Here is a 25921-nt window from a genome sequence, read left to right as displayed (position 1 = left end):
TGATTTACGAATAAAATAAATAAAAATTTCGATACAGTAACAAAAATACCTTAAATTCATTAAATAGGTAAGCTTAACAAAAAGAATAAAAAATAACGTAAAATTAAAATTTATATTTATTCAGTTTACACATAAAGTAAAAATATTTCAAACATTTTACTTAACGAATAAAATAAATAAAAATATCAATACAGTAACAAAAATACCTTAAATTCATTAAAAAGGTAAGATTAACAAAAAGGAAAATAACGTAAAATAAAATTTATATTTATTCAATTTACACATAAAGTAAAAATATTTCAAACATTTTACTTAACTTGTAGAGTATAAGAACATACATTTGTTAATATATACTTAAGTATGTATGTATATTTAATATATTAATTTAAAAATTAAGTAATGGAATGAAAATTAACAAATGACAATATTAATATGAAAAATATTATTAATGAATTTGCGGTTCGGGCATACTTAAAAATTTTGCCAAAGGCAAATATTCAGTACATGCAATTTTCTCCTTCCACTTTAATAAGACTTTAATGTCATCTAATACACTCGAACATTCGGAGTCAAATATTTCATAAAAGTCAATATAATCTTTTTGTCCATTAGCAATGTGTAAACCAAGTGTACACAAATCGTTTAATTCTGAATTTGATATCGAAACAAGCCTATAGGAATTAAAAAAAAAAACAATTATGAAAGTATAGTCGGACATGGCCGACCCTATGATACCCTACACCAGTCAGTATGTTCTGGAATAAAGTATCAGTATTCTGGAATGAAGTTTTTAAACATTATTCCGGAATATTTTTACTTATTGTTGACAAAAAGAGATTTTATATAAGAGGGCTCATAGGGGAGTTACCCCTGGAATATCCCTATAAATGTTTACTTCAAATTTCTTTATGTAGAATTTAATCATGTTATCAACCGGAAATTGTAATTACATATGATATGGTTAAATGGGAAATTAAGAGCTCTGCTCCCTATAAAGCTCTCAGATTTCATTTTTCGGCACTTTTACAGATGGATGCGGGACTATTATCCGTACATCAGTCTCCGATATTCATGGCATGCTTGAAATTGACATATACCCTTTAAATGGCTGGATACAAGGGTAATATTTATAGCCAAACTAAAGAAACCTAGCTACGCAACACCTATGTCCTATCGACCGATAAGTCTTACTTCCTTCCTACTTAAAACCTTGGAACGGATAGTATGGTTAAAACAATTATACCAGACTAAGATCTAAAATTTAAACAGCATGATTATGTAAACGGTCGATCGGTAGAAACCGCTTTAAACGAAGTTGTCCATTACATAGGTGAATCATTCGATAGCAAACTATATACACTGGCGGTATGCATTCACATCGAATGCATACCGCCAGTATGCATATGTTAACACTGATACTCTGATACAATCCTTAGAGCAGTTTTATGTTGACCGGGTGCTCTGTAACTGGATCAACTACATGCTAAAGAACAGATAGATAAGCTGCGATATGTACGATAACTATCAGAAAAAAAGTATTTCGTGGTATATCACAGGGTGGCATTTTGTCACCTTTACTCTGGGTTGCCACGATTAATAGCCTCCTAAGAGCCCTAACTGAGAAAGAACATAGACTGGTGATTATGGGCGATATGTAAGAAAACTCTAGGCATGAAATGGGGTCTTAGTCCTATTATGACAAATTGGCTTTATAAAAGTGTAATTAGACCAATTCTTGCTTACGCTTCAATAATCTAGTGAACTGCTTTGGACAAAAAGTGTAATATCAAACTACTGCAAGGAGTTTAGCGTACTGTGAGCGTCAAAAGAAAGTGCACACCAAATTCAGTTATACAAAAGTCCTTGTTAGAATATATTTATTTATAAAAATTAAAATGTTTTATTGCAGTTTAGAAGGCTTATATAATACGAATATAACTGTGATCAAACTGCTACCCAAAGTGAAACATGGGCTTAGTGAACAATTAAAAACTATGGAAAAATTGTGTATAAGACTACTAATATGGCAAAAATCGTGAGGGCCAAAGCTTAATTCCTTGAAAATTGAGTTCAATTCAAAGACCACTTTAATAAACATTCTATCATAAAACCATAAAAGCCTATTAAGAAACCTTATTTAAAAAAAATAATAATCAAAAAAAACTGGATAATTTTAACAAAAGTGGGTCAAAACTTTGATCATTACTTCTGGAGATATATTTTATAAATAAGCAAGGCAATACAAAAAAATGTTTGAACATTTACGGTGTTATCAATAATTATACTATAACACAAGTTTTTATGCAAATGAAATAGATGTGCACTTTTTTGGATGCTCGCTGTACATGCTTCTTGGGTATAAGTGGGGCCATGTGTACTACTTTAACCAAAAGTCTGGAAACGTCGCTAGATATTCCACGCATTGAAAGATATTTAAGAAAGAGGCGGCGCTAGGCAAACTGGCCAAAAGCGATCATAGGTCCCGTCATCAATGTATACTGGACACATTGGAAGGTAATACGTAAGGACGTGCTGATCGCATACCAGACACAGAATATGTGGGAAACATTGAAACGCGGATACCATATAGAATGACTGGAAAATTCTTAGATATTACGAGCAGGAACATTGAAAAATAATATTTTCTGAAAAAGAGCGCACTGGCCCGATAGTGGCCTGATGTATTTCCTTGGATTTAATGTACTATACATCCTCCTATCAACCTAACCTATTAGGTTAAGTTAATATTAGCAAAATTACTTGAATTTTGACCTGTAAGTCATTTTCTGAAGGGGAGTTTGTATGGGGGAGTTTGTATTAAAAATAAGTAAGCTATAAATTAAATACCCCTATATTCCTTATTAGACACATGCTATAGACAATTGACTACAAATCATATTCATTAATTAATTAATGTTATTCATAACGACCACTCATTACCAAGTAATGTGTGAAATAACATTACGTACAATACTCATTACCAAAATTTGATATTTTACTGATATATATCTTAATTAATTATAACATTAACAAAATATTTTTGTTTACAATTTATACAGTGAACATTAGGATATCTTGTAGACTTGTATCAATCTAAGCGTCTGTTTGTCTGTGTGTATGAATGTCGAAAGATTAAATCCACTGGGTAGACTAGAGACGGTCTACCATGCGCCCATGATGTCCGGTACATTTATAAGCATTTTGTTGAAGTACTCCAGCTATCTAATCTCTTGCCATAGCAGCCCCGTTGCGGAATGACAGGCAGCATAGGATTAAAACCCTGACAAGGAAAAAACAATAACTGGTCAATAGTAGGGGATGACGAGTCCCAACATCAGGTGAAATCAACCTTCCGGCAATGCGGAAGTGACCACCCTTATAATGTTATGAAAAAATTTCATTATTCAAAATGCAATGTCCTCCATCTAATGACCCATTCCTTAACCTCTTAAAGCCCGCGCAACCACACTACTGAAATGGCTGTGTTGTTTTGGCAACAGCACCTAGAAACATATTTGTTAGTCCGAAATACCCAACAAAATGGATCAGGATCCCTCTTTTATGAACCGATCAATGTAACAAAGGAAATAGGAATTTCCAAAGTCAATTAATTTCAGTAATTGCCCCGACAAATAGTCGCGCAGCATGTATCAATATATATAAATCAGTACTAATCTCCAATATATGGAGACTTTCCCGATCTTTCACCAATTTTAGCATCAGTTCCATTCCCATGATCATAAGATCGATCTACGGGATGACAGGCAACCATTGAATACTGACCTGACAATTTCTCATCATATACTGGCGTCCCACTGCACGAACGGTATGAGATACCGATCGGATTTAGGAATGCAGCATATGCTGCTTTGTACACAGACCTGTTCGAAGAGAGAATTATCCAACCAATTAGGTATAGGATATATGAGTCTTTAAACCAACATTCTCTTCCCGCGATTTTGGGTATTAAACCATAGCCACTACGTGGATCCCGAAGGAACCACAACCAACTGACCAGCCAGGACATAGTCCTGCGGGCAGCTGGCCACCCGTAGTGGCAGATTATATGGTGCTCTGGTTAGACCTCATGCCAAATCATTCTGAGGCGAAGCCAATGATACCTTTGACATCAGCAGTTTATAGTCCCGGCAGACTAGAGGTATTGGTAGCACCTCTTTACCCCGCGATTGCAATACATCATGGAAACATAACCCCGGGGGGAATAAATTGTCTGTGTGTATATTGAAATCAGTTTTCAGAAGACCCCAGACATATGCGGGATCCGAACTTACAGTAATTCTATTGGAAATATGATCGAATAAAACACTATTTAAAATCAGTGTATAAATAACGAAAATATGAGTAAAAATCCGAGACCACCTCTGAAAATTTCATCAAAAATTTAGATTTTTTATTCATGCTCAAACAGAAATTGCAAAAAACAAAATACATAATCATACGTAAATTTTGTTACTGTACTCTTGTTTATAAAAACACAAGGCAGAACGAGATCAGCAGAGCAAGAGTAGCAGAGCGAGAGCGGCACTAGTGTGATGTTATTGGCTAGAAACATGAAGTTATGTATGTAGAGCCTGGTTTAAGTTAGAAGCCATAAAGGGAACTTTTTGGTTCTTTTCCTTTTTTCAAAAGGTACTTTTTGAATTTTCGATACTATTGCACCTAGAAATATGAAATTAAGTATGAAGAGTCTGAATAAGGTGAGAATTTCAAAAGGTACTTTTGGAATATTCTATAATATTGAACCAAGGGACATGGAATTTAGTACGTAGATTCGGAATTAGATGAGAACCCATAAAAGGGGACTTTTTGGTACTTATTCGTTTTTCAAAAAGTACTTTTTGAGTTTTCTATAATAATGAACTTAGAAACATGAAATTGAGTATGTAGAGTCTGGATTAGACGAGAACACATCAATGAGGATTTTTGGTACTTTTTCGTTCTACAAAAGGTACTTTTTGAATTTTCTATAATATTGAACCTAGAAACATGAAATTAAGTATGTAGAGCCCGAATTAAGTCAGAACACATAAAAGGGGACTTTTTGGTACAAAAGGTACTTATTGAATTATCTATAATATTAAACCTAGAAACATGAAATTAGGTATGTAGAGCCCGGATTAGATCAGATTAGATTTTTGGAACTTTTTCGTTCTTCATAAGGTATTTTTTTAAATTTGTATAATATTTAACCTAGAAACGTGAAATTAAGTATGTAGAGTGTGAGAGTGAGTGAGAACCCATAAAAGGGAAAATTTTTGGTAACTTAGCGTTTTGCAATTGGTATTTTATGATTTTTTGTGATGAAATTCGTACTGTCAGTTTTTTAACACATCATGTTGAAGGGTATATAAGATTCGGCACAGCCGAGTATAAAACTCTTACTTGTTCATTTTCTGGTCGTTTGTCCTTTTTAAAGGATTTAAAAATTGGAAGTACATAAAATTTAAAATTTTTTTTATAAAATGTTTGTAGTCACCCTATTATAAAAGTATGGGTATCAAACGAAAGAGGACAATTCTTATATTTATATCTTGCATTTTGTTTTTTTTTTTAAGAATAAAAAGATATAAAAAATATCATTCTAAAAGTTTATTTAAAAACTTTTTGTCAACATACGAGTATATTAAACATAATTATAAACTTAAAAGTCCTGTACTTTAAGGTATAGGACCAATATTAGACATCAGTACAAACCCAATATACCATCCCCACTAAAGTGGTGTAGGATATAATATTTAAAATGTGAAATGTAGAATATGAAAGTATAAAAACTATTAAGGATTTTATTTTAGTTTTTGTCATGTCATGTTAAAATTCAATTCAATGAAAATAAAACAAAATATTTGCAGATTTAATTAGCCGTAGATATATCTGTATTTATTTATTTATATTTTACCTCGTAGAAGTAATAAGCATAGCATGCGGTGCTTTTGTTGACAATCAAAAAAGAAGTGTCTTTAATTCAGAAAACAAAAATTGGTGGCAAACAATATTTAGGTACCGTTAACTGTTCGTTAGAATCTTCCAACAAAGTTGCAAATATAGCAAAGTTTAATAAGATTCTAAAGTTGCAAAAAAAGTTTTTGCATATGTAATCAAAACAAGTGTAAACCATAAATCGAACTTGAACACTAGTGAACATACACTCCCGATCACTTAAATAGGTTCACTGTTTTGTTTACATTCAAACAAATTTTTTTGCAAAAAATAATGGACTTATTCTGGCTTCGAATCCACCCTTTACAGCCCTGGCGGTATGGATCGGAACCACGGCAATGGTTCAAAGATATCCAAAAATATGAAAATAGCTGTTTCCAGTATGGCATTACAATTATTACAATTCTTACTAGATGAAAGAAATTTAAGCTCACATGTTTCATAATACGAAATTGTTCCCACTACATCCCACATCCTCAACATCAAACGACTCAGGTAGAGCTCTTCCTTTCAAAATATCATAAAAATAATGATTAAATCGATCTGGACTATCTAAATTAAAAATTTTTTCATCCGAAAAACAAGATGTTGATATAGTTTATTATAACCATGTGTTCACGTGCAAACTGAAGAGGAGTTTACTTTATGAGTGGCAATTGGAGTTACTTTTATTAATTTTATTAATATTTCTAAAGCCTTGGCCCTTCTACAAGCTAGGCTTGCTATAACATCCACTTTTTAACTAATTTTTGCTACAGATTCACTTGACTTGAAGTTCCATTTATGTTTTCTTAATATTCAAACTGTTTTCCTTTAAAATTGCTAATAACATTCCATTTTTTTTTTTTTGCAAATTTGCCATTTTATTATTTAGTTAATGGCTTTCCGCAACCTATTTGTTAAAAAATATATTGTCTATATTCACAGACACTAGAATATGAATGGATTTTACTCACTGCCAGCAGTAAACTGATTTTATTCTGATTGAACCTAATCAAGTGAGCCAAAAAAAACAGCTAAAAACCGCTGTACGTTAGAAAAAAAATATTAAAAATCCTCTACTATGTATTGCGCTAATTTTTGTCTCCCTAGTGATACCTAAGACATCATCTTATTATTTAAAATTTTTATATAACTAATTAGTCCATTATTTTTTACAAAAAAATACACTAATATGCTATATGGCGTATCGTTTGAAAAGGCCTTTAAAGCCACGTCCAATGATGTATTAATCATAAAACACCGTCTGTTTATTTATTGTTATTGTATTTAAAATTTTTAGGTTTTTCACTAATAAAATGCACAATTTTGTAAATTTTGTACACCACTAGACTTGGCTTCTAAAAACCTTTTGAATGATACCACATATTGTACATTTTGTTTAAGGAATACTGTAATATTAAAAAAAATAACTAAGAAGGGACTTTTTTGTAAGCGGTCCAGCTCACGAATGGCCATCGATGGACAAGAAATATTTTTGGAACCATTATAAAATATAACAAAGATTATTTGATTATGGGTAAACTACATAACAGCGAGTCGGTCTAATGTACATATATAGGAAGTATGGTCAATTATGGACCGATTGTCGTAAAAGTAGATGAGAAGTTTCGTTCGTATAATACTCATTAATGAACCGAGCTCATACAATTTTGTACATCGATTTTGTTTTGTATAGAATTTAATCGTTATACTCTATAAATAAAACTCGTATTTCAATAAGCAAAACCCTTATCTGAAGGGAGGCTAGTTTTAAATCAATCCATATTAAATTCCTAATGATTTCGTTTTTAAGTATAAACTTTTTTACAGAAAGATTTTCGTTCATATAAAAGATTCTTATATAAAATGTCATATTTGCATACGTAAGGAGTGAGATCGAAAAATTCTTAACACACGTTTTTCATTACATTTTTCAACCAAAGTATTATTTGATTTTTTTTTTTTTTTTGATCAAGTTACCTTTGAAAAACATGTCAGTTATTATGTGTAATGTCAATTACATTAATTTTTTTGTTAATCTGATTAAAATGAGTGACCAGAAAAAAGTGCGTACTGAAATTATTAAATATTTTCAACTAAACCCAACTTGGTCTTACAAAAAGTTGGCCAAGCATACAAAGGTCTGCCTTCAAACTGTTTCCAATGTTATTAAACAGTACCGGGAGAACTTGTCAGTTGATAGAAAACCTGGTTCAGGTAGAAGGAATGGTCCACATGGTGTTTCTAAAGCCAAAAAAATAGAACGCATTTTCAAAAGAGCTCCCAACACATCCGGTAGGAAAGCAGCTCGGTTAGCTCAGTGCTCGGACTATTTGGTACGAAAAGTTAAAGCTAATGCAGGTTTAAAAACATACAAGGCTCAAAAAGTTCCTGACAGGAACGCTGCTAAAAATTTAGAGGCCAAAAACAGAGCACGGAAATTGAAGTCAAGTTTTATAAAAAAATATTCTTGCTGCATAATGAATGACGAAACGTATGTTCTGGCAGATTTTTCGCAACTTCCAGGTCAAAAGTTTTATGTTGCTGATGCTCGAGGGAATGTTGAAGAAAAGTTTAGGACCCAAAAGCAGACAAAATTTCCCAGAAAGTTCTTGGTATGGCAAGCAATATGCAGTTGCGGCAAAAGAAGCCAATCATTTGTTACAACGGGCTCTATAAATACCGAAATTTACATCAAGGAATGTTTACAAAAAAGGCTGCTTCCATTCATAAGACTTCATAATGTGTCCACTTATTTTTGGCCTGACTTGGCATCCTGTCACTATGGTAAACAAGCCCTTGAGTGGTACAAGAACAATAATGTGGTATTTGTACCAAGAGAGGCAAATCCTCCAAACTGCCCGGAGCTAAGGCCAGTGGAGAGATATTGGGCTCTTGTTAAAAGAGAATTGAAGAGTACAAAAAAGGTGTCCAAAAGTGTGGTAGATTTTAAACGGAGATGGACTACATGTTCGAGCAAAGTGACAGAAAGCACTATAAAAACGTTAATGGAAGGGTTTCCGAAAAGGGTTCAAAATTTCATCACTAGTGATTAAAACTATAAAAATATTTTTTTTTGTAAATTGTTATAATAATTTGAATCAAATAAAAAAAAAGCTGTAAGTTTAGTGGTTTCTTTTTTATAAACATATATGCATGTTAAGAATTTTTCGATCTCACTCCTTATTTGTATGACAGCAATTATCTTTAAAGTTTCTAAAGGGGACGTTATATGCGGATTTGGAACGATCCTGGCGTCAATTATGAACCGATCTACATAAAAATTGGTAAACAAGAAACTTACTTCGAATTTCATTACTATATTAGTATTAAACCAGTAATGAGCATTAATGTAATTTTCTTAAGTTGCCCATATTTAAAACTTTACCTAGACAGACAGACGGACGGACATGGCTGAGAATTTAATAAGGACCCAGAATATATGTAAAGTACTGCTCAAAAATATAGCGCACTTTCTGTTTATTATTTTATCTTTATAAATTAAAATTAAAAAAATTAAGATAAAAATTTTGTTTTGCCAAACAAAATTTTTAAATTTATTTTAAAAGTCCTTAATTATTGATTCAAAATTATAGCGCATTTACATTTAAATTGATAATAATATACTCTTATATAAAATTTTTATCAATATTGGATCTGGAGATGATGAAATATATTTTAAGATCCATTTGGTCCCAGTTGGTATTGTGTTGCTTACCATTTTTGATTTTTTACCAAATTCATTACATAAACTGGATTTCGTTCTTGAATTATCTATCAATCATGTTTGCTAACTTAATTAAACTTAATAATATAAAAATAAAAAATAGTACTTTAAGATAATTATTATTCACCACTTTTTTTCTTCATATTTTGGTTAAAAAGGTTCAAAATTTACGTCACAAAAGTAAGTATACAGATCATTTCAGTTTAATGATATCAAAATTTATAAAAATTTTACTTGTATATAATTACTTTTTTATAAAATATTTTTTACACAATAACTTGAATAAAATCTACTTTAGTTCCGAAACCTTAAAATTTGGGCCGATTGGCTCCTGAATTAATTAGTACGATTTTTTTCCACTTTAGACCCCGAATTTTGGATCTGGTGGTCATTGAAGCCTCCAAATGATGCATTGGAAATAGAATTTTTAACTTTTGAAAAGAGTTGTTATTTCGAAATTAATGTTATATGCATGGATTTGGCCATTTTGAACACAGTACGTTCTTAAAAAAACGAAATTTAACTCCGATTTCCTAAGACTTACAAAATAAACTTTAAAATTTGGGTAATTCTATATATTTTCTTTAATTAAAAAAGGTTTTCCAAATACTCCGATTTCCAAAGCATTTAGGAGTGTGTAATGAATGATAGGAACCAAAAAACTTGTTTTAATTAATGGATACTAGTACAAATATTATTAATATCACATTTTAAGATATAAATTTTAGGAACTTGCCGTTAAATATCGAACATGAACGCTATACTATGTTTAAAACGGAAATGTTCCGCAATGGATTGCAATTATTGTAAAGACACAATTAATTTATATGTTAAAATATCGTCTTCCAATGCATCATAATGAACATACGATGAATATTATTGAATTCCCTATCCAAAAATTCGGGCGTTTAAATAGTCAGATGTTCTTAAATAGGAAAAAATTCTGCTATAAATAATATTTAGATCAATTACCAAAAATTTAATTTTTTCGGAACAAAAAGTGAATTTTTTCCGTGTTATAGTATACAGAATATCTTATTATAAAATAATTACATTCAAACAGGTAAAATTCTCATGAATTTTGTTAATATCATATTAAAATTATCTGTATACTTACTTTTGTGACGTAAATTTTGCACCTATTTAACTACACCTTAAATGAGAACTCAAGTAACCTAAATAACAAAAAAGGTAGTGAATATTAATTATCATAATTGTTTTTTGATTTTTGTAAAAATAGTATCCTTTTTTAAATAAAACCAATTGTCAGTATTTCTGTATACTTATTTTTGAGATTAACTGTATATAATACCTATATATACATACAGTGTCTGTCATAAGTATTCTAATTTAGGTATAATATGAAAAGAAACGAAATTTAATAACATATTTTGTATGCAAAATTAATAAATTAATTTGTTAAATTCACTAGACAGTCCTTAGCTTTGATATCACGCTTTTTAAAACTTTAAAAATTCACATTTACATAAATTAATTTAGCTTTATTTAAAAATAGTCCATAAAATTACGTCACAAAAGTATACGAATTTTTTCTGTATTTCATATTTGACTATATTATACGAAACATAAAAATTAGAATCGAATGTTTTTTTTTTTGCTAAAAATTGTTTTAATGGGTAACTATCAACCGAATGGATATATTTTTGGAGCATTTTCCACAAGTTTGGAGTATTTGTACCATCTTTTCATATAATATCACAAATTACGATTTTTGACCATATTTGCCATTTTTTTCTCTTTTTCCAGAGATAAAACCAAAATTTAATATTGGGATTTAATAGATTCCTTCAGGTATCTAAAAATAATAATCTTTGTTATAAGGATTTGTTTTTAAACATTCCATGATATTTTTTTGGTATCGTTCTTCTGTTTCTAATTGAATTATCTGGATCTTAAGTCCCTTTTCGTACCACTACGATCGATATTTTCCGATAAAGTTGGCTAGTATATATAATTGTAGATATTAGCATTAATATATTTTCAATTTTCAAGACATCGTAGTGGTGTACAACTCCAAAACATGCCTTAACAAAACGTCATCCTATACAGTAGATTTTAGTTTTTACTACTTATAACATTCACGATTATGTTGCCCATTACAACAACACTGTATGTAAAAAATTTTGGGCTTATTTTGATCATAGTAGATAATATTTAAACAGATATGAATATTTTTGAGTTAGACCATAATGATATGGTGACATTTAGCCTAGAGGCCATTGGTTATAAAAAGAATGATTCCACTATAATGAATTGCGTTTCTTCGAGGCATGCTTTGGAGTTATAAACTTCCACAATATATTGAAAACTTAAAATGTATAACAGCTGATATCTAAAACAATATATAGAAGACAAGTTTCCCCGAAAATTTTTGACCCTAGTATTATAAAAATGGACTTGAGTTCCAGTAAATTGAATTAGCGATAGAAGAATGATTCCAATAATATATCTTGGAACGTTTAAATACAGATTATTGTAATAAAAAATATTATTTTTAGATGTCCCAAGGGGTATATTAAATCCCAATAACAAATTTTGGTTTTATCTCAGGGAAAAAGGAGAAAAAATACAAATATTGCCAAAAACCACCATTTTAATGATATTACATAAAAAGATGGTACAAATACCCCAAAATTGTGGACCAAATGATCCAAAATTATATCGATTCGGTTGATAGTTACCCCTTAAAACAATTTTTAGCAAAAAAAACCATTCGATTCTTAGTTTTGTGTTTCGTATACTTTTGTGAGGTAATTTTATGGACTTTTTTTAAATGAAGCTAAATTAATTTAAGTAAATGTGAATTTTTAAAGTTTTAAAAAGCGTTATATCAAAGCTAAGGACTGTCTAGTGAATTTAACAAATTTATTTATTAATTTTGCATACAAAATATGTTATTAAATTTGGTTTCTTTTCATATTATACCTAAATTCGAATACTTATGAGAGACACTGTATGTACATATTATGTACAAAATTTCTTAAAAATAAAAAAATAATATTTCTTCACGTATAAAGGAATTTGAACAATACATACTTAACATATCCGAACCGGAATTGGTAAAAAATCAGTAGTATTACTTTGTTGAGAACTTTTTTAGATGTATATGAACCAACATTTTCCTAAAATTATTTTTGCAAAGAAAAATTTTAGAATTTTGAAACGGCACTAATTTAAGTTCGCTTTAAATAAATACTCATAAAACAAGGTTTGAGTGTATTATAATTGGATTTTAGTTAATTGATATCTATAAAGCATTTGGAGATCTACCCGTCCGCTTATATTTTCGCATAAATTTAAAAACGAGAAACACATTGTGGACATTATAAAATCCTACCTTTAGTTATTGACAAGAACAACAAAAGTAAAATACATATTGTCATTTTACTTGTAAAATATATGTAAAATCGAATTTTGGATTGAAAATAGTATATGTTGTCGCAAAATGTTTAGAATTCTATTGTCGAAAAACTCATATTTTATTGACATGAAATTCATTTCCTGAAGTCAGAAAGCGACATAATAGACAATTTCTGTCGCACAGTCATATTCAAAAGCGTTTATTAATGTTGGAATATAAGTCTTGTAAAAAATACGTTTTTATAGTAACAATAGTTTTCATTTTATTTAGTTTTCTGTCTCTCCTGCAAAATTTTTAAGTGTTCTTACGCCCTTTCGCATTTCAGGTGACGTATATATATATATTTATGTGTATATATATGTAAATTGGAGTTACTTACTTGTCTTCCAAACTGTTCCACAGTATAATTTTGATTATTAATAAAATTTCGGCATAAAATGTGAACCAAACTAATTGTTCGTCATAAGTTGTTAAAATATTGTCGTAAACTTCTTTGACTAATTTATATGATTGTTCGGCAAAATCTGAAAATTTTAAATAGTCAAGTTTAATGCATAACCGAATAATCCGAATAAAAAAATATGTACATAAGGTTATAACTTTTTGCAATTTTTGCTAATATCAAAAATACCATAGCAAGAACTTTATGTAGCGTGAATAGATGATATTATTTTTTAGTAATTGTAAACACGTTGAAGTTTTGTAAAAATATCACTTATTAAATTGAACAAAATAAATTAAAAACAGTTCTTTATAAATCTGACACGAAATTTTATATATATCGCGAATATATTCCATATTTTACATGTATATGTACATTTTTAGAAAATTAATAAAAAAAACTTCAGTAAAAATAATAAACAAAGGCATTTAGAAATTTATTTACACAGAAAAAAGTTTCAGCATAAATATTATGAACTGCTTTCATTGATAAAAGTTAATAATATTTAGGAATAAATTCCTAAATTGTATGAATTTTTTTAATTTTTATTTTTTCAAACATAATCTAGAACCCTTGACCTAAAATATTTCAAAAATATTTTTATTTTCTATTTGAAATTTTCTTATAAAATTTTGTGTCTGTTTATAATTTTTAGAATAAAATTGATGAAATCTGCGCGGGATTTTTTGAACAAAAGATATTTAGATGTGTTTGCTGACGTTTTCTTATTAAAATTTAGTTTTTCAGCATTTCAATTTATATTTTTTTATTTTACAAAATACGCTAATAAAAGAGTACTATCTCTCTTTGTTACCAATTTGTTCATGAATATTGCAGAAAAAAGTAAAAATTCCAAAAAATTTCGTCATGTACATATTAATACATTCTAGGAACTTTTAATATTTTGAATGAAAATGGTTTGGGAAGGAAAGTCATATTCAATTGATACAATTTATTACAAAATTCATTCCAGTTATGTATTGTTTTTTTTTCTGTGTAGGTGCGGGAAGTTATTTAACTATATTACCTTAAAAAATATATTTTTATTATCAGGACAGTAATGTCAGTGCTTTGGTATTTTGCAGCCCAAAAATGTTATAACAACAATGTACATACATATGTATATAGTTCTCATTTAATACTTACTTTGTATAGCTAAAAAGTACGCCATTCTCAATTCTATAGCAATTCTAACTTCATTTTGGGGAACAAAATACTGTTTTGCATAGGAATACAAAATTAAATGTAATATGTATATATCACGTTCTGTTGACTCACAAGGACTCAACTCGAATTTTAATTCATTTTCCAAGATATAGACTACCGTACGATATTTATTAAAAAGATTGTTGAATAGATTTTTGCATGACGGACAAACACCCTGACTCGGTGTGATTTGAATAACTTTACACCTTTCACAATATATTGTAAGACGTAAGTTCTAATGTATTGAAAAAGGAAAAGTAAAAATAATAGAAAAGTAAAATCGCTAAAACCAATATTCAACTTACAATCGGATCTTCATAATCATCTTTTTTACAATATTTACATTTACAGTTTATATTAAGTCGTTTAAGAAACTGCCTTCTCTCTACTTTAGCGTGATGCATATAATGCGCTTTGAATGATACATAAAGTTGTTCGCCTTTTTTAATTTTCCTTAACGTTTTTCCGATTACAATACCATTATCCAATACTCTGAAAAAAAAATCACAAAAGAAAATTATAGAAAATGCTCTTTAATGAGTTTCATTTACACTTACATCACTTCCACATTTGGTTCACAAGAATGCTTAAATTTTCGCAGTGTGGGGCAATACAACGTTAAAACCTGTTGTATTTCTTCATCCCGATTAAACATTTGAAGAAAATACTCTGCATAATGTATGTGAAATAATCGAGCAAATCTCTTGACAAACATGTAACGATCTATGTCTGACATATCAGCAATTCGACCACAAAGTATTTTCGCGGAAGCGCTAGAAGTAGGCTGACTGGCAGCATCACCATAAATAATGGTATGCATTAGTTCGGATTGAAAGTAGAGCTCGGCGATATTGTCCTTGTATGTTGATAGAACTCGGTGAATTCGTTTGCATGGTTTAACGTGCCTTAGGACTGTTAAATGCGATACACCCATTTCTTTACTGTCTTTCTTTGAGTTAATTATATGTTCAGCTCGTTGTATTACATCTCTGTTGAAATTAATGTCATAAAATTTCTCAACGTCCATGATGAAACATTGGCGTCTATTGACGGTTTTCACCATTTCTTCTATTTGTTTAATAGTTAAATTAAGAGGTAGCGTGTTTCTCGTTTTTTCGTTGTTAACAGTTTTAGTTATTTCAAAATCAAAGGAGTTTAAGAGAATGTTGCAGTGTATGCGCATCAGTATCGAACCAATTAAAATTAATTTTTGTTTATTAGAAATATGTAGCCTCTTGTAGTACTTATCGATAAGATCGGTTTTTTTCTCAATGAACAAGGTCAAACGAAATGATGTCGCCACTAGGGTCGAGTACTGCATTTCCGATAAATCAAAATAGACTGGTTTCATTCGAAGCAAATCCAAATCATTATTTCCTGGTATTTCTAAGGTCTTTATCAATTCGAGCATTTTATTCCAAACCTCTTCTGCGGTTCTTAGTTTGCGAAACATTTGAGGATTAAAAATGTGTTCATAAAGTAGATTTGAAATTCGTACAAAGATACGAAAATTACTACTTGCATCCAGCACAAGTATTGTTAATTGTTTATAACCGACACACTCGTCCCTGTGAGCGGTTTTATCCCTTTCCAAGCAAAGCGGTGAGCAGTAAGTTTTATATCGACACTCTAGACAAGAGTATATTTGATTTTGAGACTGTTTGTAACAAACTTCGCAATCTAAAATGGGAATATTTAATGACTGCATAATTGGATCTTCTACAAATAGAATCGATGCTCTCGGAATATCATCTTTGACGTAGACTCCATTACTTAAAAATAATAAAATAACATAAAATATATTTTGGTATAAGAATGATTTAAATTATTGTCATAGAACTAACTTGTAAAAGCACATTGATGATGCCGCTGCTATTTCAGGTTCGGAAGAAAAACCTTTATAAGGTATCCCTTTACATTGGATTTCCAAAAATTTTGGAGCTTTTTCTATATCATCGATTTCGTTTACAAACTGTTTAACATAATTCTCAATCTTCACTATATAATCAAAATATATTGATGTAAGTAAATAAATAGAATAGAATATATAAATAAATATATAATTTAATTGTGAACATTAACATTTTATTACAAATGAAATTGAACACTTTATGTACTTGTTAAAATATTTTTTAAATTATTTTTTATACTTATTTTAATGCCGGTTTTTACATACCAAAAGTTGATTTTTGAAAAATATCTGGTGATAATTTAGCTGAAAAAAAAACAAAAATTATTTTAATTTAATTAATAAAAAGTCGTAACGATAAATCTTGGAATTACCTTTATATTTTTTATAAGATCTGAAATATTTTTTAGCTTTAATAAGTTTTCTCATCATGTACATACATACAACTAGATGACCATATACTTCACAAACATCTTCGTGCGGTGTTTTAGTCACTTTGTAGACTTCTAAATACATTTCATAATCCTTAGATGCTTGCTGAAATCAAACAAGATATACATATTCGACTTCATAACATATGTATGAACATGCAATACAAACCTCAAAAAAACAATCATGATAACTAAAATTTCCTCGAATTTTAAGAGCACTTGGCAAAACAGGACAGTCCTTTGGTGTGCGTATTATTATGTAGTTAATATAAAACATTGCCTATTCAATAATAAAAAAAACCAAAAAATAAATGCATTTTTATTAATCAAGAAATCAAAATTTTAAAATGTAAAAGTTTGACAATTACGAAATAATTTGTTATTTTCCGCACAATAACTTTATCACATGAAACATCAGAAAACTTTTTAATTTAACATTTTTAAGTAATGGAAGAATCAATGTGAAAGCAGACAGAAGTCGGATTGACCATCTTTGATTTTAAAGAAACTTACCACACAAATAATATATATAATATATTACACACATCATTGACTTTTCGGATAGAAACTCATTCCAATGTAAAAATATCGCGATTTGAAAATTAAAAAATATATTAAAGTTTCACAAAAATATATACATATAATTGCCCATAACTCTGAAACAACTTTAATAGTAACATAATTTTTGATTTGATATTAAAATTTGATTTAAACGTTCAAAACTCTCGTAAACTGTGCAACCTGTGCATGTTTCCATCCTCGCAATTGAATTGTATGAAAATTGATTTGCACAACCCTTATAAGTTTGAGCGACTATTTAGACTGGCAAACTTGAGCAAACTCATTGTGCATTTAATAAATCTGTTCACTTACTGTTCACTTTTGAATTTATGGTCTTGAATATTCACATTTTTAACATATTTTGTACAATTTTTTGTTAAAATACTTTATTTTTTATTTTTTGATTTCATTTGATATTGCTGTAAAATGTTTGTAAATATTGTAATTGAACAGAATTTGAACAGGGGTTTCATGAAACAAGTCGAATAAACTTGCCCACTTGCACAAATGGGAAACTTAAGCGTTTAAATGAAAACACTTATTATATTTTTTAAAATTGTGTAAATAATATATTTTACTTCCAAAAGGTTAAAGCCCAACTGCCATAGTGTATATTTCAATGTCAATTAGGACAGACAAGCCCCGTGTTAAAAATTATAAAAATTCATGGTATCAGAATACTTAAACTCTCTTCGATTCTTTTTTCGATGGAAACACGTGTAGTTTTAGAGTTATTAACCAAAAAGTAATTTAAAACAATTTTTTAAACAAAATCGTATGCAAAATCAAACAAACAGAAAAAATTCACATTAGTATCAATTTCAAATTAAATGATAAATTACATTGTATTATTGTATTGAGAACGATCAGACCATACTGAAAGTATTTTTTGTCATCACAATATAAAATAAAAGTGGAATGAAACAGCGTGGTAGAAGTGAACTCTTTGATTTCAAAAATTATTTTAAAGCTACTAGAATTTATAAATGAGATTAAATTTAACTGATCATAAACTTTCCGCAATCTGTACAATACAGGAAACTTATTTTAGTATTATATGTAGATGACGGTTTGGTTGCAGGAACAGACGAAATTGAAGTTCAAAATTTATTACAAGAGTTACGAGCTGACCAGACCAGTATCAACTCCAATGACCAAAATAGTAGAAGATTCCGAAACAGGGAAAGCTGAGGACTTATCTAAATTTCCCTATCGACAAGCAGTGGGAGGAATTATGTATTTAATGCTTGGTACAAGACCAGATCTTGCATACAGTATTGGATACTTGTCTAGAACTTTAGATAATCCTTCAAAAGAAGATATTGTTAGAGTAAAAAGAGTATTTAGATATATTGCTGGTACAAAAGAATATGGTATTACTTATACGGCTGACAATAACTTAAAGTTCGAATGCTACAGTGATGCTGACTTTGGAGGCTGCTTAAAGACTGGTAGATCGACATCAGGAATAATAATAAAATACGCTGTTGCTGTAATTTCATGGATGAGTCAAAGACAACCGATAGTAGCAACTTCTACAACAGAAGCTGAAATCGTTTCTGCTACTGAAGCTACTAAAGAAATTATATGGTTAAAAAGACTCTACTACGAGTTAATTGGATACAAAGACGTTCCAGTATTGCAAGTGGACAATAACGCTGCAATAAGATTAGCTCAGAATCCAGAGTTTCATCGTCGCACTAATGACATAGCGTTGAAACATTTTTTTATTCGCGAAAAGGTATCCGAAAATGAAATTTGTGTTTCAAGAATATCAACTGAAGACCAACTAGCTAATTTGATGACGAAACCACTACAAGCAACAAGGTTTGAAATATTTAATAAGCAATTTGGGACTTTCAAATGTTAACAAATTATCTTAACAAGGGATAGTATTGATGTTAATAATGTATTTGTGTTAAGATTTAGTTAACACCCTTTTTGTAAAACCTTGTATTGAATTTTGTATTTGAGAAATGTTTTGCATTTATATTCATTCGAAAATAAACCCAACAGAAAATTTTTAGCTTACTACATTGATATTGTGTTGCTTATTTTGTATTCGAAAGTGCTTACAAACTTACACACACTCTGGCTTACTTTACACAGGGTATGACACACTAACTGATATACTTGGTTTGCGATATTGTGTGTAGATTATACTTTTTTAATAATATACTTGTGTATGGAAAAGTTGCTATTCCTACATTCTTCCCGATATACCTAGTAAGTAAAATTGTTTCTACAGCACCTTCCTAGCTGGAACACAAGTATATCAAAAAATATCTACAACAACTTTCTATTTAAAATACATGTGTATTAAGAAGTATCTAAATATGTATGTTTTTTAAAAAATGCTACCCAAATACATGTTTCTACAAATTCATTCATAAGCATAAGGCCATTCCAATCATTACTAGATCATGATCCTAATTTTAAGCAACAAATTTTGCTTAAAATTCATCTAAACATTGAAAAAATGTTGATCCAAAAAATATTTTTAAATAAATGAAAAATTTTTTGTTGATTAAATTACAGCACACTTGATTTTTTTATATTATAATTTTCTGTTTTCATATACAATGTTTATCACTCGTATATTAAAATGTAATGCAGAACAAAATTTATTAAAAATTTAAACTTCATATCCAGATTTTATATACAAGTAAATCAAATTATAAGTAACACAAAGTAAAGCACACAACATTGGTTACAATTCCGAGTACTCTGAAAATTTTCTGTGGGGAACTTTTACAATAAAAGATTTGAACATAACTTTTTTCCCAAACCAATTTCATTCAAAATATATATTAAAAGTTCATAAAATTTATTAATTTGTACATAACGAATTTTTTCGAATGTTTACTTTTTTTCTGCAATATTCATTAAACAATTGCTAACAAAGTCTATTATCCACTAATCTGTTTCCATATTTAGTAGATAATAATCCTTTATTGGCGAATTTTGTATAATAAAAAAATTTTAATTGAAATGCTGTAAATTAATGCCATTAACTAGAAAACATCAGCGAACATGGTTAAATATCTATTTTTCATAAAATCCCACCAATTACGAGTTGATTTCATCAATTTCAATCTAAAAATCACAAAGAAATACAAAATTTTCCTCAAAAATAAAAACATATTCCCCACAGAAAATTTTCAGAGTACTCGGAATTGTAACCAATGTTGTGTGCTTTACCTGGATATGAAGTTTAATTTTTTTTTTTTTTGCATTACATCTTAATATACTTCCGATAAACATTGTATATGAGAACAAAAAATTAAAATATAAAAAAACAAGTGTGCTATAATTTAATCAACAAAAAATTTTTCATTTATCGAAAAAGATTTTTTAGTCAACATTTTTTCAATGTTTAGATGAATTTTAGCTGATTTTTCAGCTAGAAAGATGCTTACTTACTAGTTATATCAGTAAGAATGTAGGAATAGCTACTTTTCCACACACGTGTATAAAAAGGTATAATCTACACACAATATCGCAAACCAAGTTTATCAGTTAGTGTGTCATTTTCAAGCGGCCATACCCTGTGTAAAGTAAGCCAGAGTGTGTGTAAGTTTGTAAGCACTTTCGAATACAAAATAAGCAACACAATATCGATGTAGTAAGCTATAAATTTTCTGTTGGGTATTAACTTTTAACAATGAAAACAGGGCACCCAGACTTCCAAATTATAAATAGTACAATATATAAATAATATATTTTTTAATGAAAAACATATGGTGAATAGTTTGAATTTCAGCGTGGTTTGCCTTATATTATAAATTTTGGTAAGGTGATTATCGCTAGTTGGAATTGAACACTGTACACGCCGACGTTTCGAAAAAATTTTAACCCTAAAGTTATGTATTCGATCTTTTCGCACTCATTTTTTAGCAGAAATGATACGCTTCATTTTAATATAAATGATTCAAAAATCTTTCATAAGATATCGATTTATATAATCTGATATATGATCAATTTTGAAGTCTGGGTGTCTGGTGGCCCCTTAAAGAACCAACCAGAACTTTATAAAAATCTAACAAACTAAAAAAAGCAAAATCACTTCCAATATTTATTATTACAATAATCCTAATATATATTATTTTCTTTTTAAATTTATTTATTTGTTTGTGCGTCAATCACGCATAAACGCATAAACCAATTTTCTTCAAATTTGCAACTTATATTTAGCTTTTTTATGCGAAAATATTTTCGATTTAGCATTCTAAAATGTCAGAAATATGAAATATTTTACTGCCAACGTTGTAATATCTAACAACCGTGTATACGTAGCATAAGAAATTTTAATTAGCAAATTTCCGTTGTAATGTTTGTCTGTTCTAAAGCTAAATACTTTCGATTTAGCTTTTAAAGTGTCAAAAATATGTATTGGGACCGGATCGTTGCAAACTTTGGACCAGGGAGGGGTTGTGAAATAGCCATGTAATTCAAACTTAACGTGTAATTATGTGTAGTTTGGTACTTTTTCTTAAATATGCAAATACTTGAAAAGTATTTTGCTGTAATCAGTCAAAAGACATATTTAGACATTTTTTATTGTTTTATACCAATCGTGTAAACACAAAAAGTATAAATCATACGACTTTTATTATATTTTTTGAAATACGTATGGAATTTCATCTTACTTTTTCATTAGACTTTACGTAAAGTGTGATCGTGTGAAGACTCCTTAAGGAAATATATTTTGGTTTTAGCATTCTCAATTTTTAGTGAGGTACCTTTTCAAATGCTTTCAAGAGTTTATATCATACTTTAAAGGAGAAAATTATTAAAAATCCGAAATCTTAAGTATTAGTATTTTTTATTGCTTTGTTGCTAAATTTAAAGGTAGTGTGAGAAAATGTGTGGTTTTGGTAAATTTTGTGAAAGTTGTTTTGAATTATATAGTTTAAATGTAGATTTAAATTTCGACATATTAATTTCAGTGGTAAAAAGCAAAGACAATATTAATTGATCTATAGATTTAATATTATAAATCATTTAAAATACCGGGCAACGCCGGATACAAAAAGTTAGTAATAAATAATTGTTTGACGTTGTTTTGCAATGTATTTTTAAATGTGAATGAATCTTTTAGGAATGGGAAGAAAAGTCCTTCTGAAATATCTTCTGCGAGAAGGCTATGAGGGAATGAGTAGCGTATATTTAATAATGTGTAAATAATCCTTTTAGGGCTAAAAATGGAAGTCCTAGCACTTGTTTCCCCTCTGGCTTACTTTGCGAATTTTTTGTTTGAAATAGATTCTTGTTTTTATGTTATTGGTAAAATTAAATTTAAAACAATTTTTTAAATGCACAATGGTGAAGTGTATATATGATTCGGCTATTTTGGTCAGACTATATCAATTTGTTTTGAAACAATACTTAATTAACAATAATATGGATTTTAAACTTCTGGTTAGTTAGGGCCATTTGGGGTTTAGGGTACCATTGTAAACAATATTTGGTGTAAAAAATCCTTAGGGATTAGTAAATTTAAATAAATGTGCTGACATTTATTTCCGCACACATTAATGGAATTCTTTTACATATCATACTTTACACTCTATTTTATACCCACCTCTGCCAGTGAAGCAGGACTATTTTCTTTCAGATAACGCTGCGCTGTAGTAAACATGTCTTCTCCCATTCTATATGAACTGTTATTGTAGAAATCAGCTTCGGAATCCAATATTGTAAGAAATGCGTTGGTCTCCCTAATTTGAAAAATTTGTCACCAGTTGTTACGAACAAACAAAAAATTAACATCTTACTCTACGTTAGGCTTGTTGAGAGTCCTTTCAAACAAAACCCATTCCGGCAGACTGCGATCCCACAATATGGATGGGGTAGGTATTAAAAGAGGTATTCTATGCATTTTCCTAAAATGTCCATCAAATAAAATACATTATGCAAAAAAATTCCAAATTTTAGTAAAATATAACGGGATCTAGAAATGCCCATGGTTGCATTCAAAGGGCATTAATATATTTATTTACACTTTTTATTACATATTAAATTTTTAAGAGTATTGCCAGCTTAAACGAAATTGTACAGTGGAAGAAATTTCTAGTGCATTATTATACCCTTCACCTTCTTGAGAAGGGTATATATAAGTTTGTCATTCCGTTTGTAATTTCTATAATATAATTTTCCGACCCTATACAGTATATATATTCTGGATCCTTATAGGTAGCGGAGATGATTAAGCCATGTCCGTCTGTCCGTCTGTCTGTCTGTCTGTCTGTCTGTCTGTATGTTTGTTGAAATAAGTTTTTAGAAGACCCCAGATATCTGCGAGATCCGAATCTTCCATAATTCTATCAGACATACGACGCTATTTAAAATCAGCAAAATCGGTCCATAAATAACGGAGATATGAGCAAAAAACCGAGACAACCTCTGAAAATTTCATATAAAATTTAGATTTTTTATTCATGCTTAGACAGAAACTGCAAAAAACAAAAACAAAATACATAACAATACGGTAAATATTGTTATTGTAATTTGTTTATAAAAGCAAAGCAGAGCAAGAGCAGCAGAGCAAGAGTAGCAGAGCGAGAGCAGCACTAATGTTTTGTTATTGGCTAGAAATATGAAATTAAGTATGTAGAGCCTGGATTAAGTGAGAACCTATAAAAGAGGACTTTCTGGTACTTTTTCGTTCTTCAAAAGGTATTTTTTGAAATTTCTATAATATTGAACCTAGAAACATGAAATTAAGTATGCATGGCCCGGATTAAGTGAGGACCCAAACAAGGGGAGTTTTTGGTACTTTTTCGTTTTTCAAAAGGTACTTTTTGCAATTTCTACAATATTGAACCTAGAAACATGTAATTAAGTATGTATGGCCCGGATTAAGTGAGGACCCATAAAAGGGGACTTTTTCGTTGTTCAAAAGGTACTTTTTGCAATTTCTACGATATTAAACCTAGAAACATGTAATTATGTATGTATGGCCCGGATTAAGTAAGGACCCATAAAAGGGGACTTATTAGTACTTTTTCGTTTTTTCAAAAGGTACTTTTTGCAATTTCTACGATATTAAACCTAGGAACATGTATTTAAGTATGTATGGCCAGGATTAAGTGAGGACCCATGAAAGGGTACTTTTTGGTACTTTTTCATTCTTCAAAAGGTACTTTTTGAAATTTCTATAATATTGAACCTAGAAACATGTTATTAAGTTCGTATATCCCGGATTAAGTGAGAACCAGTAAAAGGGGACTTCTTGGTACTTTTTCGTTCTTCAAAAGGTACTTTTTACAATTTCTACAATATTGAACCTAGGAACATGTAATTAAGTTTGTATGGCCCGGATTAACTGAGGACCCATAGATGGGGACTTTTTGGTACTTTTTCGTTCTTCAAAAGGTACAAAAGGCTTTAAACACATCATGGTGAAGGGTATATAAGATTCGGCACAGCCGAATATAGAACTCTTACTTGTTTTTTAGATACATACAAAAGTTTGAACAATATAATTTGTTGTCAGTCGTAATTCAGGTCTGAGTTGGGGAACAACTCTCGCGTCATCGCGATTATTTCTTAAACGCGTTCAGGCTTGTGTTTGTTGCCTGGCTTTCGACAGTTTTGCGTCTCGCTCGCACTGGTGTAATGTATTACTTCATATAACTGTTCAAAGTTATATGTTGTCTACATTAACCTCGTGCTTTCGTATTACCTCAAGTGAGGTTATATTTTATTGGTGGAGACCATAGAATACTCAAACGTTTTTAACTGGTGGAGACCATAAAATACTCACGATATAACCTGGTGGAGACCATTTAAACTCAAATATATACTGGTGGATACCATTAATACTTTTGATGAAATCAAGTCCGGATGCTCCAACTTCCTATATGAAGGTATAGGTCGGTTGGTGGGGTTTTCTCTGGACAAACGTGTGATAACCTGGCAATATGAGTGCTTGATGCACCGTCATCCTAATCAAAACCCAAAAAAAAAAATAATTTGTTAAAAAATGTTTTGTACTGAAATTTAATGCTCTGTTACATGGATTGCAAATGGAATTTTCAAATTGTACAAAACCTAATTTAAAAATGTACTTTTTGGTTAAGATTGTACCAAATGTAAATGTTTGCAAAATTTATATCAATGAAGATCAAAAGCATTTCAAGCCGAATTTTCACTCAGTAAACACTATTCTATAGAATAGAAGAGGGACTAGTCTGTAACAAGATAATAAACTAGTACATAGAGTTTTTATACCAGTCCAGAACTAATTCAGAAATACTTTAAATATATTAGTCATTAGACAAGTAATTATTTAAAACTATTTAGTCAATAGACCTAGACA

General features: G+C 29.7%; 1 protein-coding gene across 2 annotated transcripts; it reads right to left on the bottom strand.

The window, feature by feature from the left end:
- Window positions 1-229: 229 nt before the first annotated feature.
- Window positions 230-23557, bottom strand: LOC111679985. Of its 2 annotated transcripts, none has more exons than XM_023441588.2 (11): window positions 23376-23557; window positions 23183-23318; window positions 17207-17317; window positions 16981-17143; window positions 16874-16912; window positions 16542-16695; window positions 15255-16469; window positions 15003-15189; window positions 14638-14932; window positions 13429-13573; window positions 230-671 (listed from the first exon to the last, which is right to left on the bottom strand). In XM_023441588.2, exons 1-11 carry the CDS (start codon window positions 23477-23479, stop codon window positions 446-448), a joined length of 2775 nt encoding a protein of 924 aa, XP_023297356.2. In that variant the 5' UTR covers window positions 23480-23557; the 3' UTR covers window positions 230-445. The 2 variants fall into 2 exon arrangements, with proteins under 2 accessions (XP_023297356.2, XP_046806272.1); XM_046950316.1 differs by lacking the exon at window positions 230-671 and adding an exon at window positions 9589-9714.
- Window positions 23558-25921: the final 2364 nt, after the last annotated feature.

This window comes from Lucilia cuprina, chromosome 4 (genome assembly GCF_022045245.1).
Source record: "Lucilia cuprina isolate Lc7/37 chromosome 4, ASM2204524v1, whole genome shotgun sequence".
In the NCBI taxonomy this organism is placed as follows: domain Eukaryota; kingdom Metazoa; phylum Arthropoda; class Insecta; order Diptera; family Calliphoridae; genus Lucilia; species Lucilia cuprina.
Note: the sequence above shows the minus strand (reverse complement) of the source record. Positions and strands in the feature narration are given on the sequence as shown.

Excerpts from the sequence above, each read along its gene's own strand:
- LOC111679985 (XM_023441588.2), bottom strand. The coding sequence starts at position 23,479 with ATGCATAGAATACCTCTTTTAATACCTACCCCATCCATATTGTGGGAT. Across the intron at positions 23,319-23,375 it reads CTCAACAAGCCTAACGTAGA|GGAGACCAACGCATTTCTTA; the intron begins GTAAGATGTTAA and ends TTTTCAAATTAG. Across the intron at positions 17,318-23,182 it reads GTCCTGCTTCACTGGCAGAG|GCAATGTTTTATATTAACTA; the intron begins GTGGGTATAAAA and ends ATTATTGAATAG.